The sequence below is a fragment of the Xiphophorus couchianus genome, chromosome 11 (genome assembly GCF_001444195.1).
Source record: "Xiphophorus couchianus chromosome 11, X_couchianus-1.0, whole genome shotgun sequence".
Taxonomy (NCBI): domain Eukaryota; kingdom Metazoa; phylum Chordata; class Actinopteri; order Cyprinodontiformes; family Poeciliidae; genus Xiphophorus; species Xiphophorus couchianus.
Genome location: NC_040238.1, coordinates 16,718,904 through 16,734,814, shown reverse-complemented (window position 1 = coordinate 16,734,814; position 15,911 = coordinate 16,718,904). Strand labels below are relative to the sequence as shown.

Below are 15,911 nucleotides of genomic sequence, written 5' to 3'. Positions count from 1 at the left end.
TTAATGTGGTAATATTTGTTATTGTAATCCTATTTGTATAGTATTAACTCAAAAAGGACAGCTATTGAAGACCACAAGTCAAGTCTTTATTATCATTATAAAGCACAACATAATACAATGAAATTGAATAATACATGTGTACAAACTGGTTGTAATCAACATTTCTCAACCATTCAGAGGAAAACTTTGTTTCTTGTTCATCTACCAGCCACTTAATTTACTGTTAAGTCAACAGTATGGTGGGAGGGACCTCAAGTTAGAATGCGTCAAGAGTAAATCATCCAGCAATAAATTCATGCTATGGACAAGAAATGAGGTTTCCCAATATGGGATGAAAGAAATGTTCAGGATTTCCTGCCGCTGCAACTTAGAGATGTGTTTAATGTCGCGCTGACGGCAGAAGATTAAAGACTGAAGGTGCAGGGCAAGCAACAGTGGACTTAACATCACAGAGGAAGGTGTTACCGCTCCCACATGCTGCCTCAACAGACCAACTGTTCATGAAAATATCGCCAAAATATCTCAAGAACTGAGATGAAAACAGGAGCTGTATAGCTTTCTGATAATTTGCTAAAAAGTATGATTCTTTTATGTATCTTTACATCTATGATGATGGCTAACAAGCTTTCAGTAATCTGCAAACTGGTACCTGATTTGTACAGATGAGGGCTGTTATATTCCGTAAGGTAAATGTTTTGAAATACTTTTATATGTAGCAATCTGAAGGAACGGATGTTTCACGTTTTAAATTTCCATTTGGGTGAGCTTTTGTTTGCAGTCTTGCATTGTAAATGATTAACATTTGGACTTGAAAACAAGACTCAGCATTTGTATTGTGACAGGATCCAAGTTCCTCGACACAATTGCTCCTGTGGCAGGCGCCGTAAAGATGAACAGAGGACTAGATCTGCTCTGGACACCCTTTGCTTCAGCTGTCTGAAGCTTTAAAGAAACCCATATGAGAGGAAACATAATTGGTTATCTTCTCCATCTGAAAAAAACAAGGCAAAGGTTTAGTATCTGGATATGTCCAACATTTGTGGAAACTGTACAAGTAGGGCAACTCACATTCGAAGACATTTGTCTTTCCCACCACTTGCCACTCTCTGTCCATCAGGACTCCAGTCAACAGCATAAACCTACGGACAGAAGGAAAATCATCAACTAATATCAATAAAATGCAAACATTCGTTAATAATTTGAACACATCTCTTGTCTTGCCTCATCAGCGTGTCCAGGAAGGTCCATATTAAGCTTCCCAGTCTTTATGTCCCAAACTTTCAGCGTGCTATCACTGCTGCCACTGACCAGCAGCCGGCTGTCTGCTGACCACGCCACCTGATACACAGATCCCACATGTCCCCGCAGAGACATCAGGTATCTGAGAACCAAAAGACGGGGATGGCACTTATTTAGCTTAACGGCACCATCTTATGGATCTATTTGGTATTGCACATACAGATACATCTAAATTACCTCAAAGTGTAATCAAAAACTGAGCCATATTCAAGCATTTTAATGGAAAATTCAGTGGAAGGAAAAAGTATTCACAAGCGTTATTATGTTTGGCCTTAAAGTGATTGTATAGAGCTCTGTGTGCAAATCTGAGTTTCAATTTTTTAAATAAACAAGCTCTTCCATGTTATTCTGATTTATGTAGCTGCACCTGTAGATTTGCTAAAAATCTTATCAGAAATGGAGAAGAGGTGAGGCTTAGGCCACACATAGCCAGGTATCTGGAAAAATTGAATTTTTTTTTAGCATTTTAGCCTTTCGTCCACACAAAAACTCTGTTTAGTATCACAAAAAACAATTTCTTATGAAAACTGACCAAAGTGGAGACTTGAGAAAATTCTGTATTTGTGTTTGAGTGAATGGAAAAACTGAGTTTTAGGGTCAAACACATTACAGCCTGCAACAAATAATGTGTCTATATATCAACATGGCTGCTTTGACATAATTTCCAATCGACATTGTCTTGTGCTTCATTAACTTCTAATATGCTATTTAAAAGTAGTTCAACTTATATATCTATCTACAAAAATGAACCTTGTTTAATTCCCAACAGGAAGTTGTGGTTGTTTTCAAGCAATACGATTGGCTGACATACATTTTAGCTTTGCAGGACACTATATCTGTGGGTTTAGAAGGTGTAAAACAACCATCAGTAACATATTTATACATGTTAATGGAGATGAACAATTTTCTGAAACCGATCCCGTGTGTAAAATCTTATTTTCTTTTAAAGTATGTGGCAGAGATATTTGTTTTTAAAAAGACTCAGCTATGTACATTCACTCGACCTCCTGAGTCAGAGGTTTTCTTACTTTCCAGTACGTCCGTCCCAGATTTTAATGGACTTATCGAATGAAGCAGAAGCAAGGAGCCTGGTGTCGGGGGAGAAGAGCACTTCGTTGACCAGAGCGCTGTGGCCGGTCATCCTGGCTAAAGGCTTTTTGTCTTCAGCAGGATTCCACAGGAATAAGGTGAAATCATCAGAGCCAGACACCAACCGCTCCGGAGCGGAGCCCTGCAACGGAAGAAGACAATAAATTGAGAGAATCAACGAGGCGTTAGAGAAACTTTCCTCTCACGTAAATAAAAGGTACTCACCCTAACTTTATTGTATCTCTGCAAGGCTGTCTCCTTTATCTCATCCACTAGAGGGAAATGATGCCAATTAGGCAGGCACAAAACTCAAAATCCAGCATTACAAAGGAACAGCAGGCCTTACAAGATCCAGTGAGATCCTGGGGGTTGATGGTGGCGGTAGCAGGTTCAAAAGCTCCAGTGCGTAATACATAATCTGTGCTGAGAGCCAGAGTGTTCACCCAGTGGGCGTGACCCTGCAGCGTCCTGCACAGCACGCCCTGAAATCAGCAAACAAACGTGAACACGTCTGGAATCTCAGAGCTACTTCAGTTAAAGATTAAACAGACACTCTGCCTTACATCTTTGGGCCTCCACACTTTGACTGTGCGGTCCTGGGAGGAGGTGTAGAGCAGTCCGTCTCCGCCCCATTTCACACAGGTGACTGACTGAGTGTGTCCGGTCAAGATCTTCTCATAGCGTCCCAGAACAGTGTCCCAGATCCGAACAGAGCCGTCCTTAGAGCTGCTGGCTAAGTATCGGCACTCTGGGTTACTGAAACATAGTTGCAAAATGTTTAGGTTTCTACAAACAACTAAAAATACCCAAAAGATCACCAATAAAAGAGGAATTGAAGGCTTACAGATGAAGAGGTTCCCAGCAGAGCCAAGTGATCCACTTGGTGTGCCCCGTCAAAGTCTTCCCTATCTGTGTTCCTGTCACCGGATCCCAAAGACAGATCTAAAGACGCAGCATTGTGAAAATAATTTTAAAAAATTTGTGGAATTCATGTTTAGAAAATAAAAAAACAAGAAGGTTGGAACAAACCTGACTGTTCTTACACCCTGAAGCTAACTTCTTCCCATCAGGTGACCAGGCGATGCTCAGGACCCAGTGGTTGTGTCCTTCAATAAAGCACAGTGGAGCTCAGAGGTGTCCAGATGTCAATATGTAATTTGTATTTTTTGAGAGAGAAATGATGCCTCCTTATAGAAGTGACTTCATACCTCTGGCAGTGTGATGGGGGGTCTCAGTCGTCAGATCCCAAAAGCGCACCGTGGTGTCTCCTGATCCACTGGCCAAATATCTCAAACAAACAACAACATAACTTATAAATCAGCCTCTTGTGGGTTTTTATATTATATATATTTTGGACAAATACTCTGAAAAAGCATGCAGCTGGTTATCATGTCTGAGAGTAACTCACTTGCCGGTAGGACTGAAGGCAGTGGAGATGACTGCCTCTGTGTGTCCCTGCAGCGTGCTGGTGCAGCGGGTCACGGCCCGGACCCTGAACACAGCCTGAGGTTGGTACACCACCGGCAGAACCTGCTCCGTCTCCACCCCGAGAGTCTGGATGCAGGAACCAAGGCTGGACACCACCTCTGCCTCGCCGCGCACGAAGAATGCCAGAGGAACGGGCTCCTCCTGCAGCAGGTACAGAGTCGCAATATGTAGATTAATACATTTTAATATTCAGCTTTAAACACAGTGCCTTGCAGAACTGAAAAAATGCTTAGTTTTCTGTTTTTTAAAATAACATACTTAACATTGGCATACTTTGGCATTACTTTATTCAGCCAAATACGAGACAATACTGGAGGAAAAACAGCTAGAGGTAACAAAAAACTTTAAACGGAGGCAGAGATGTTTGCTGATCACTTATCACCCCAATAAAATGCACTGAAATTACAGAGTGAAACATGACAAAATGGAGCAGAATGATTACACATAATGGGACTGCGACTTAAAAAAAAAATCATTCTACAAGTCTACGTGATCTCATGAACATTCAATCTGTATAATACAATGCTAGAAGATTTTGCTCTAACATACGACCTATAAAATACGCATTTAAATCAAATTAAACAGAAGACCTACATTTTACAAATGTTACCTTGTAGCCTAAACATTTTTTTTTATTTCCTAGATATTAAAAAGCATGTTCACGCCAAGTTAGTCAGTGCTACCTTTTGCAGCAATGCATTGCAGACGAGCTGCAGTTTGTCGGGGGTGATGTCGAGAGGCACATCGAAAGGTGAGCCCAGAACTTCCCCATTCTCGTCCTGGAACTGGATCAGCAGCCGTTCCACATCCTCACTTGTCATCTCGAGTCCGGTTCGGTTAGAGCTCTGACAAGATGAAATTTGTTAGACCTGGTTTTGCTGTACGTTTGTGTGATCTCTGAATGTTACGATCTCCAAAGCATCTCAATTTATATTGTGACAGTGAATGTTTCAAGCAGCTAAGTAACGTTTAAAATAAGGAACTTCTAGTTGCATTAAATAAAGCCAAAATATTAAAACTCTTTTGTATTTTTAAACCTGGAAAAGTTTGAAAGTTGTTATTGCCAAGAGTACAGCTTCAAACAAGTTAAGCTGAATACAAATGCACTAAGATCATGTCATGTGGTTGTGAAAAAGAAATGTTTCAGAATAACTCAATGACTTGATTTGTCAGCATCAACTCAACTGGGAATCTGAGAGTTGCTCTGAAAGCGACACGACCGTCTATTTTTTCCTATCATGAAAGTAAATACTCGTTTTGGACACTCATGTTTATTGATAATAACTGTGACATGATATACGCGTATTCATACAGCCAACACAATATAATGAAAATCAACCAAATGATAATTAAACTTTCTTCCAGGTATTATAATGTTTGGCAAAATTCTCTCTTGCAACCGAGCGCAGGTAACCAGTAGCACAACACCTTTACTTTAATTTACATATTTTTATTTAGAAAATGTAGCTAGAATTAAACGACACTTCAAATTGTGGGTAAATGTAACAAATAAACAAAGACAATCTGTCAGTTTTATGTCTAGCTAACTGGCGGTGTCCATGTTCTCCGTTGAAGCTAACTCAGCTAGCACATTCATTAGCCAAACCTTTTAGCATCTTGAAGCCTTTTTTGCACGAGCCACTGAACAGGAGTAAATCTAAAGTTAATTCATAAACTTTCATTGGTTTTATATAAACACCGAATGATTTACATATGAACTAAACGTTTACCTTTAGCTTAGCGGGTTGATATGCAGTCTCCACGTGTTTACAGCCAGAGAGCCTACCGCTGAAAAGATACGCTGCTAGGAAACGGAACGTCAAGTGAAGTTACACTTGCACTGCAGCACGACTGCTGACAGGAACTCGAAAGAGGGAACACGTGACCCCTGTCCTGGCCTCACTTCACTGGCTGCCTGTATATTTTAGGATTCATTTTAAAATTCTTATGTTTGTTTTTAAATCACTACATAATCTTGCCCCGGCTTACCTCTCTGAGCTTCTTCACCCATACATACCTTATCGATCTCTTAGGTCCGCAGATCAGCTGCTTTTGGAGGTACCGAGATCAAGAAGGAAGCTCAGAGGGGACAGGGCTTTCTCTGTCATGGGCCCCAAATTATGGAACAACTTGCCTTTGCAGGTCAGGGAGGCCCCTTCACTGTCCACTTTTAAAGCTCGTCTTAAAACCCATCTATTTTATTTGGCTTTTGACTCTAGCGGGATCTAGTTTTAAATTGTAGGTTTTTGTTTTTAAACTGTAAGTTTTTATTTTATGCTTTTTATTGTTATGTTGTGTTTTGATGTACAGCACTTTGTATCAGCTGTGGTTGTTTTAAAGTGCTTTATAAATAAAGTTGGTATGGTATGGTATGGTATGGTACTTGCATCCATTGCATAATCCCGCAATGGATTATGGGAAGGTTACCAAGTCGGTAGGTGCTGCTCACACGCACCCATCAGTTATCTTTATGTTATTTCTACGCAGGGGCGCAACTACATACTTTCTGAGGTGTATGCGAACAGACCAAAAGTTTGGACACACCTTCTAATTCAATGGATTTTCTTTATTTTCATGACTATTTATAAGGCAAGAAATCCCACTTATTAACCTGACAGGACACACCTATGAAGTGAAAACCATTTCAGGTGACTACCTCTTGAAGCTCATCAAGAAAATGCAGAGTGTGTGCAAAGCAGTAATCACAGCAAAAGGTTGCTACTTTGAAGAAACTAGAATATAAGGGGTATTTTCAGTTGTTTTACACTTTTTTGTTTAGTGCATATTTCCACATGTGTTATTCATAGTTTTGATGCCTTCAGTGTGAATCTACAATGTCAATAGTCATGAAAATAAAGGAAACTCATTGAATTAAAAGGTGTGTCCAAACGTTTGGTCTGTACTGTATATGTGAATAAATTGTTGCCTACAGGGCAATTAAAAAAGAATGAAACAAAAAACTGCAATATTTCATAATTTAATATATATTTGAGCCAAAGAGCCACTTCTGTTAGAACTGCCTGTGGGCTGCAGGTCTGAGGCATTTTGTTAGCATGTTTTCTATCATTCTTATAGCTTGAGGAAGCCTTATTCAAACTGACAACCCACATTAATAAAATGGTGAAATAATATTGACCACAAAACATAAATAAACTGAATCTCTCAAGCAGCTCTTGGGATCTTACCATTGTGTCCACTCTCCCTTCAACAGTCTGGAGTACAGGAAAATGAATGTCTGAGGTTCAAACAGGGCAAATTTCCTTCAAAATCTTGAGTAATGATGTTTTAATCAGAATGTATATACAATCATATCATTAGACCAGTCAATCATTAAAGTGATTTGATTTTATTAGTAATTTATTCTCAACCAAAGGTCCAATTTTAGAAGAATGAATCTTAAGGAAAACAGCAAATACAAGATTGATGTTCCCAACCATCTCATCATGTAGCTGGGCAATTTAGAATAGAATAGAATGGAATTCAACTTTATTGTCATTGCACTGTCACAAGTACAAGCAACGAGATGTAGTAAAGTCTGAATCACAATCATGGTGCAGAAGTTTACATCAGGGCACTGCAGCAATGTTTCTTTTATTTGTCGACCCCATTGATGTCTTTAGATACAAGACCTTCCATGGCAGCTCGCTTGGATTCCAGGATCTACAAATTCATACAAACATTTAGCATAAAAAGGGAAGCTAATCCACTGCTATAAGATTATCATATTTAGTTAAGAAATGCTTAAGTACAAATATGTGCACAGATTGTAAAAAGTAAAAAAAATGTAAAAGCTGTCTAACATAGACAATGTCAATGTGCATGAGACTCTAGAGGACCACAGAAATAGCTGTGGCGGCCTGGATTTGGCCCACGTGCCTCAAGTTTGACACATGTGGTTTATATTGACACAGACAATGTGTGGTCTGTTAACATTCTCTGTTACAACACAAAAAAACTACAATCTGTCCAGCTACCAGGTTCTCTGATTGGCTGAAAGACTTGATAAACCTTTCGTATGAATGCAGCAACAACTGAGCCTATGTGGCATATGTCAGAGCATCCAGTTTACCAGTAAAATAATAGAAAATTACCTCACTAGTAATGTATTTAACATAGTAAATATCTACATGCTAGAAACCCAATTTTTCTCGGAATAATTAGAGTTTATTTAATAACTTTTGCATTGAAAATCGTATGATGAAAAAGGGAAAATAAAATGATTGGGTATGCCATCCATGAGTGGCATAGTGTGCTACCTCACCTGGAAGTTATCGCTAAGGCCAACGATGCTGTTCAGGTTTGTACTGTAGTAACCCAGAACATATTCTCCGCTTAGCAGAGGGAGGTCATCTTTAACCACAGATTTCTGCAGCCAAAACAGGAGTGTATGCTTATGAAGAAGGTATTTATATATGGGCTTGACAAAACATTCTTCAATTCCACTTTACCTCAATGACCTCATTAACTTCTGGCAGCTCGTTCTCTCTGACCCATACAAAGGTTTCATAGTCAGACGCACTCTTGAATCCGACCTGCAGGTCAACAAGACATTCAGTTCAAATCTGTATGGTTTGTATTATTGTAGTGATGGACTTTTTCCTGGTTTGCAAACCTTGTAGAGGCCAATCCAGTCCCATGTAGAAGACATGAAGTCCTCTAGGATGGTATAAGTCAGAAGTGCATTTTGGTCTGCGCTCCACTCGCCTACAGGTGCCAAGTCTACCAGTTGTGTGTCGAAGTATTTTCTCAGCTGGAGGGATTACAAAAGGAAAGATGTGGTGTAATAAAATATAACCCCTGGGGTCATGTGACACTTTTGTACTTGCCTCCAGAGTAAAATTTCCAATGACTGGCTTGTGGTCACTGACTCCGTAGCTCATGACACTGGTGTATGTGTTCTGGGTGACCATGATTGGATACTCCTCTTGCCCATCATCAGGAGAAGTTGATGCCTTCTCATCATCATCATCATCCTCTTCTGATGGGAGGCTTTTAGGCTTAATCCGCCAGAGGATCCGATCCGTCCAGGCTGGCTTTCTCTTCTTGCTGCTAGACAAAATCAAAACAAGAGTGAATGATAACGCGTGAACTCGTATTTTGGTTAAAATCTTATCTGTTGCTTACCTGAGGACACATTTGTATTTACACTAATTCATGTGAACATTTATAAAAACACTGGAAACAAGAGCCGCTAAAACACACAAACATGCAGTGCAAAGGTAACTATATTCTAGTGTGTGGCTGACAATACCGTCTAAAGTAGAATTGGAGTTAATTAAATGTCTTCTAGAAAGCAAAACACGTATTATTCAGGTACAAACAGCGGGGAGCAGGCAGGAGCTCAGCTCAAATGAAAACATAGACCACATCTGAAATTCATCCACAGTATTCTGTTAGCTAAACCCATCTGAATTTTGTCCGTTAAACTTGTGTCTCCATAAGTTTTGCGGTTGTAAGTTATGCCCCCCCTTTGTATTGTAAGGACAATTGTTTATTTTCAAGTAGGACTGTATGTAACTTTTAAACATTTTATTTATTAATAGCCTAATTGTTTCTCTATACCAAGCCCCCAACCAGAAACAGACCATTCCCTAGAAGAGGGAGGTGAGGAGGAAGAGGAGGGTGGTACTGCAGCGCTGCAGAGGCCTTGGTCTGTACATGGTCAGTGCCACAGTTCTCGTTCTAAGGCAGACACATTATGGTGGGATCAGAGGAAAACAAAACTGCCTTTGATGTGATACATGCTGTGCACACTTGAAGCTGAGTTCTGCATTAACTAAAGGTGGAGTGGCCGACAAAAAAGGGGAATGTGGAGCATGCGACACAGAAATGAAGAGTTTCTTACTTAAAACCCAACCATGTCTTTGCAGAGCTGCAGAAATTTAAGTTCAATCAGAATGCTGTTAAAGGTGTTAATCTGTGTGATATATAAGCGTCAGACACATGGTACCTGGAGTCATAGGAGTCAGCTTTACGGTCAAACTTATAGGTGGGTTTAAAATTCAGTGGCCCTTCGTCAAACTCCTGCAGAAAGGGTTCCTTTTTCTTCATCATGATGAGCTGCAACAACAAAATGTCAACCAGAATATCTTCATCCACAAATAGCTGGGTGTACTATTCTTAATCCCATACCTGGTCCTTGCTCCACAGCAAATTGAGGCGTCCTCCATTGATGGATGAGCGGACAAAATGCAAGCCATGGTCCTCGATACGGAAGTTCAGATCACCAAACCAGAACACCACCCTGGTAAGAACCACAGACACCTCTATTTCAGCACTGGGTTGGATGGTAGCATAATTATGTGCGGGCACACTGACTTGTGGTCCAGGACATGAGGCGTGTCAAAGATGTCAAAGTCTTGTGTTTCCAGAATGTACTCAAACTCGTCAACGCGTTGCAGGGCATTGTGCATGTGAGCTGCAAGGTGGCAGTTGAGGAAGCACATCATATGGCCGTAGAAGGAAAGGCGTACAGAGACGGCACCTTTATTTCCCTGAGATAGAAAAAAAGAGGAAAGAAAGAAACTATTTTCATGATAGCACATAGCATGATTTTTTTTTTCACTGAACTTTAATTATTTGTTGGGACACATCCTAGTGTTTACTAAATGTCAGTGTTCTCTCATGTTCCCCACTTTCCACCTCACAAACACAAAAGGCCTTTTATTTAAAACCTTTGATGTCACTGGAATACCAACGCCTATTAAGAGTTGATCTCTCTACAATGTTTAGGGTTAAGCCAAGGCCGCTAAGAAATTTCCTACCCAGTAGCCAAAGATGCCAGTGCGAGTGTAGGTGGTCTGGATGTTTCTGATGAAGGGGAGATGCATCATTTTGGCAAAAACCAGCAGCAGCAAACCCTGCATCCTCACCGATGTGACCTGAGCACAGATAGAAAAACAAGGATTTGTCATTTAGTGTTTGGTGTGTTCCTGTGACTTTATATTTGATTTTTGTTTGCAGCTTCTATGGGTTACAGTGTATATTATCTTGGAAAAATTTACATTTTACTTTATTTGTTAGGAGTTTAATTTGGCTCCAGCCGCAAATTTCAACATATCCTTAAGGGACTTTATGTGATGGAAACAACAGAGGACTCTTTTTAGGGAAAGGAAGACTTTGACTTTTTCACCTCTTTCAACTTTCGTTGAGCTGCAAATTTTTTTTTGCCATTTTCCAATGAAGGCTTAAAAAGTTGCCATATTTTTCCACTTGAGGTGTCAAACTCTCATACATAAATAGATGGAGCACAAAAAGACAATATAAACCACTACTGAATATTCATTTACATGCATCTATTGCTACACTACTATTTCCTCTTTTCTCACCTTTACAAAGCCTTTGGGTCCCAGTGTGTCCATGAAAAGATGGCTCCAGGAATCTTCTGCTATCAAGTCTGAGATAAATCTCACAGGTGTGGCATTTACTTCCTGCAAGCTAAGTAACACCAGTAAAAATGGAAAGCAAACAAAATGATTCAATCATTGATCCCGCTGCTAATCATAAATATCTGTCTGCTACGGTTTTCCATACCCAATCACATAAAGGTCTATGGAGGGTTGATCATTTAGTTGTAGCAATGAGGCGACGTCCTCAAGAGGTTCTGCTGTTGCCACATTCCAGGTGACCATGTACAGCCTATAACAATTATTAATTATTTATTTTCTATTAAAATTTCACCACCTCTTTATATTTATATATAATTAAATAATACCGTAAAGCAGGAATTACCCAAGGTTATAACATTTGCAGCCGATCAAACTATTTCCTACTGTCAGCAAAAAATCACCTCTATGAAGCCCAACATTTCATAAAAAAACGTTTTCTTTCTGATGCCTGCATAAACATGTGAACATATGCATTGGTCAACCTGAATGCATCTGTGGGGAGTAATCGTGCACAAAGCTGAAAGGCTTCGTCCAGCGTGCGGGACACTTCCTCGCCGGCTTCGTCATCAGAACTCATGTCCTCTATGCAGGTCATCAGCTCGGACAGGCGCTGGCGGAGGATCGTCTTCGACCTGGAGCCCTGAGACTCAGAGCTGCTCGTGCTGTCCGAGCGCAACCGTGAACCATCCGGTAACAGGTCCATCTTTTAAGCATAAAAAAGGAGCTTCCCTAGTGCCTCAGAGAATCCTTTTGTATCAGGAAACACGCAAGTGAAGGATAAAAAATGTAGTCCTCCACGCAGGAAAAATCCAGTACAAGAAAGTTATTTGGCTCTGTTTTTCCTGATTCTTTTAGCTGACCTGGTTGCGACCATTTGATTTGAGATACTTCCTCTCTGCTCAAGCAGGTGGAAGTAATCCAACTTATTTGTTGTTAATCAAATCTCTTTTGCGCTGTAGTAAATTTTTGCTAAAAATCCTAAAAGAGGATGAGAATGAGAAGAGTCTGTGTGGGTGATGTGTCTCCTCCGGTTCTGTGCAGTCATGCAAGAACGCCGCTCAGTTTGACGGAGCAGTGGGGTCGACTGAGGAATGTTGGCAACCCAGATTTGGTGCCTAATCACAGGCAGGAGACAGCCATGTGAATGTGCAAAGGTTTGTTCCTGTGAGTGTATGCAGACTCAGAGGCTGGAGGAGGGGGGCCACCGGCTGATCCTCCATAACGGAGAGTATTGTTGCAGGACTTAGGTAAGTCTTCAGATCCCTAAGAGGTTTACTATCAGCACTCTCTCCATCAGCTGAACACACAGAACAATGCCTGAAACCCCACAATTACACCCGTGCATTAGTCACCAGGGCAACGGCGAATCGGCCTTGTTTTGTCTCAATCCAGATTCTTTTCATGTGGGGGAAAGGTTATCTCTGTAAACCCAGAGACATGCAGGTCACGTTCAGTTTTAAACCTAAGGTCTTTCACACGTTTATCCAGGCATCAGTTTTAAGAATAAAACCTCAAATTCTTTGATGTAATAATGTTGTAGCACAATTAACAGTAAATCAATTACATAACAGTTTTGGAGCCACGCAACAAAATCTTAAATAAGGATGGGGAAACAGAAGATTAACTGATTTAAAAATTGCAAAGGGTGAGATAACATTTCCCAGTTTACAAAACAAAATCAGATTTAAAAAGCCATAAAGTCTAGCTCAGTAATTGAGTAACAGTCTAAGAGTGGTAATTACCTACATAAAGGCTGATATATTCACAGTTTTGTTTAAATCGGTCAAATTTCATTTGTTAAAGCACCTTTTTTTACAGCATTATTTAAAACAATCCCAAAACAGTTGCCACCTCATGAAACCCTTTCCCTTTAAGAAACTCATGACAATGAGAAGAGTTAATAGGATAACAAAGCAGCTCGTTATATTAAATTATACAGTGCCTTGCTCACCTGTGTTTGTCTGTCCAACCACTTGTAAATCTCTCAGTGCTCATCTTCTATTCTGCAGATGCAAACTGACACAGTTAAAAAATCAGGAAATAAAGAGGTTTTATGCACCACACAGAAGCTCACTCTTTTTCACAACGAGTTTACACTAAGCATAGTCAGGTCAAAATGCAGAGGAAACAAACAAAGCCAGCTGAGATGGAGATGCCTGATAGTCATTTCTGAAATGGCTTTGTAATCATGTTTGATCATGGTGAGCTTTGCTCACATTGAAATGACAGTGTATCACGGATTGCATAATCTGAGAAAGCTGATGGACATTTTAGTGATTACATTTTCCACTGTGCGATATGTAGGAGGCTGTCAAAGAGGAAAGAGAATCCTCAGAAAATATCAGTGGTGAAGGGCTTTCTAAAAGTATTTGAAATCTAAGTAAGTAAAAACAGTTTTATTATTATTATTATTATTATTTTTAATCTCCCAAGAATCGTACAATAAATGTTTGGAACAAAAATTGGAGCTAATTTAGTAGATACTAAAGCAGAGCATTTTGCCAAATTGTTTATATTTTATTTATACTTCTAGTTTCTCCATTTTATCCTGTAAATGCTCACATTTTAGTAATTTCTTTTGGCTGTAATGAATTCCAAGGTTTTGAGATTTTAGACTTTTTTTCCCTTAAGAAATGTAGAATCATTGAAACAGCTTTAAAATGTGGTGTTCTGGTGTTTGTTAGCCTGAACACCTAAGATATGTCATTTATTTAGACCAGCAAAGATTTACAGTGATTGCCTGGCATGTTTCAACACATTTTCTTTAAAAATTGTTAGTGTAATAAAGTTACCAAAGGGTTTTAAATATTCATACTGCTGTAATTGGGGCCTGCCACAGCAATGCATACGCATGGAAGGCACCTATTACTTTACACCTCAAAATAACTGTAGCTTCCTTTCACCGTTCACTCATACCTCTGCGTGAACCCCCACAAAATATATCAAAACATGCGGCTGAATACTCTGTTGGCATTTCGAGTAACCATGGCGATGTAATTAGCGAAAGACGAGCCAAATTCAAATCAAAACAACTTCTGAAACTGTTTTGTGTCAGTACAGACAGAACACTGAGCAGGGCAGAGATGTAAAGAACTACAAAGATGGCGGAACACTCAGTTCCTACAGAGGAGGGCAGAGCTTCCAGTTAGAACTGACATAAAAAAAACATTTACATTTTTTTTTTCCAAATTAACCAACTGCACAATTCTTGTTAAGTAGTAAGTAGTGTGAAATAAGTCGTATTTTAAAAGAGCAGAAGAAATATTATGTTTTTTGAACAATAATCAAATTGGTTTTAAGACATGAGCGTTTTTTTTTTTCTTGTAGCGAACTGCCACAAAGTATAGATCAAATTTTTTACTTTTTACTTTTGTGTTTAGTGTCTGTCTTATAATATATTCACTACCAATGACAAAAAACAAAACAAAAAACATTTGTATTTTTTTGAAAAATTCACTAACTTATTAAAAAATCTGATGCTAAGAGATATGCGTTTTCTGGTAACCAAGTGCCACGAAGTAAACATCTGATTTGTATTTTTGCAAAAGTAAAAATCAGAAGGCAGCGCATTAGCATTAGCACAAACATTAGCAGTAGCTACTGCCCACATTAGCAGTAGCCTTTTCCCTAAAATAAGCTTTTTAGCTACTCTATTTATTAGCCATGTTTAGCACACTGAATTATGGAGGAAGTCAATGTAAGACGATATGCTAGTTATACCCCTCATGTCACTGGCAGCATTAGGCTAACATTAGCATTTTGGCGAATTTTAACTTGTACACTAATTTTAATATTCTAAATGGAGCAAGTACATGTTACTCAACATGCTTGCGACTCTCCACATGCTATTGAGTATATTGTAGCTTATTTTAGCTTTGATGCTAATTCCTTGCATCAGAACGCTGGGTTCTAACCAACGGGCACACTTTATCAGGCCCCGTTTAAATTTCTTCAGAAATTTTATAGTTTTCTACTTTATTCTTATGTATCACCTGAAATTATTCTGTTTGACCACATGAGGGCAGCACTGCTAGTTTCAAGAAGCTCCAAAAAACCTCTAAATATGGCATCCTACAAGCTGTGAAGTTTTTTTCTCGTCAGTGGGAGTTTGAGTGACACTAGACTTTATTTTAGTCAATATACCACTCCCAGGACACTCTGTCTTCAGTGTTCTGGTGAGCCTTATGAGGAAATATTATAATTAAAGGGATAGCTCAAGATTTGTAAAGGAGTTCTACTGAAAAGTTACAGGCATATTAGCTAGTAGATGTGTTTTATAGTAAACTGAGATTAGTTTGTCCTATTTAGTCTAAGAGGTTGCCCAAACCAAGTTAAAAATAACTTAAAACATCAAAGTGGTTTATGTCAAATCTATTTAAACTGTTATAATTTTAATAATAGGCAGTTATTTGCAAAATGATGCAACTGTTTCCATTGAAATCCAGGTTGGGGGTGGTTGACCAACAGCGTCCTCTTTGAAACACCTACTAAGAAATAAATATATAAAAATATCCCTCCAGACAAACTAATGATAAAGAAAGAGACTGTAAAAATCCAGTAAATAGAGAAACACTAAATGTTCTGCTCTCAATATGTTCAAATAAGGAAGATTGGTTTTGGTGTCCAGTCCTCTATCTCTATTTCACA

General features: G+C 39.2%; 2 protein-coding genes across 4 annotated transcripts; both read right to left on the bottom strand.

Annotated features, from left to right (window-relative positions):
* Positions 1-64: 64 nt before the first annotated feature.
* On the bottom strand, positions 65-5,716 carry nle1 (notchless homolog 1 (Drosophila)). The gene is made up of 13 exons (XM_028031947.1): positions 5,607-5,716; positions 4,560-4,721; positions 3,797-4,017; positions 3,597-3,676; positions 3,418-3,494; positions 3,233-3,330; positions 2,952-3,144; positions 2,735-2,870; positions 2,614-2,660; positions 2,328-2,530; positions 1,222-1,381; positions 1,069-1,139; positions 65-991 (listed from the first exon to the last, which is right to left on the bottom strand). The coding sequence occupies exons 2-13, from the start codon at positions 4,695-4,697 to the stop codon at positions 979-981; spliced, it is 1,437 nt and encodes a 478-aa protein (XP_027887748.1). The 5' UTR covers positions 4,698-4,721; positions 5,607-5,716; the 3' UTR covers positions 65-978.
* A 1,499-nt stretch (positions 5,717-7,215) lies between these two features.
* On the bottom strand, positions 7,216-14,431 carry inpp5kb (inositol polyphosphate-5-phosphatase Kb). Of its 3 annotated transcripts, XM_028030562.1 has the most exons (15): positions 14,181-14,431; positions 13,216-13,267; positions 11,410-11,514; positions 11,205-11,313; positions 10,641-10,757; positions 10,195-10,370; positions 10,009-10,120; positions 9,827-9,936; positions 9,722-9,748; positions 8,703-8,925; positions 8,489-8,626; positions 8,325-8,408; positions 8,138-8,242; positions 7,408-7,536; positions 7,216-7,337 (listed from the first exon to the last, which is right to left on the bottom strand). In XM_028030562.1, exons 2-14 carry the CDS (start codon positions 13,257-13,259, stop codon positions 7,468-7,470), a joined length of 1,419 nt encoding a protein of 472 aa, XP_027886363.1. In that variant the 5' UTR covers positions 13,260-13,267; positions 14,181-14,431; the 3' UTR covers positions 7,216-7,337; positions 7,408-7,467. The 3 variants fall into 3 exon arrangements, with proteins under 3 accessions (XP_027886363.1, XP_027886361.1, XP_027886362.1); XM_028030560.1 differs by lacking the exons at positions 13,216-13,267; positions 14,181-14,431 and adding an exon at positions 11,747-13,087; XM_028030561.1 differs by lacking the exons at positions 9,722-9,748; positions 13,216-13,267; positions 14,181-14,431 and adding an exon at positions 11,747-13,085.
* Positions 14,432-15,911: the final 1,480 nt, after the last annotated feature.

Excerpts from the sequence above, each read along its gene's own strand:
- nle1 (XM_028031947.1), bottom strand. The coding sequence starts at position 4,697 with ATGACAAGTGAGGATGTGGAACGGCTGCTGATCCAGTTCCAGGACGAG. Across the intron at positions 3,677-3,796 it reads GCCTTCAGTCCTACCGGCAA|ATATTTGGCCAGTGGATCAG; the intron begins GTGAGTTACTCT and ends TGTTTGTTTGAG. Across the intron at positions 2,871-2,951 it reads AAGTGTGGAGGCCCAAAGAT|GGCGTGCTGTGCAGGACGCT; the intron begins GTAAGGCAGAGT and ends TGCTGATTTCAG.
- inpp5kb (XM_028030560.1), bottom strand. The coding sequence starts at position 11,967 with ATGGACCTGTTACCGGATGGTTCACGGTTGCGCTCGGACAGCACGAGC. Across the intron at positions 10,758-11,204 it reads GACCCAAAGGCTTTGTAAAG|GTCACATCGGTGAGGATGCA; the intron begins GTGAGAAAAGAG and ends ATCTGTGCTCAG. Across the intron at positions 10,121-10,194 it reads CCTCATGTCCTGGACCACAA|GGTGGTGTTCTGGTTTGGTG; the intron begins GTCAGTGTGCCC and ends GGTTCTTACCAG.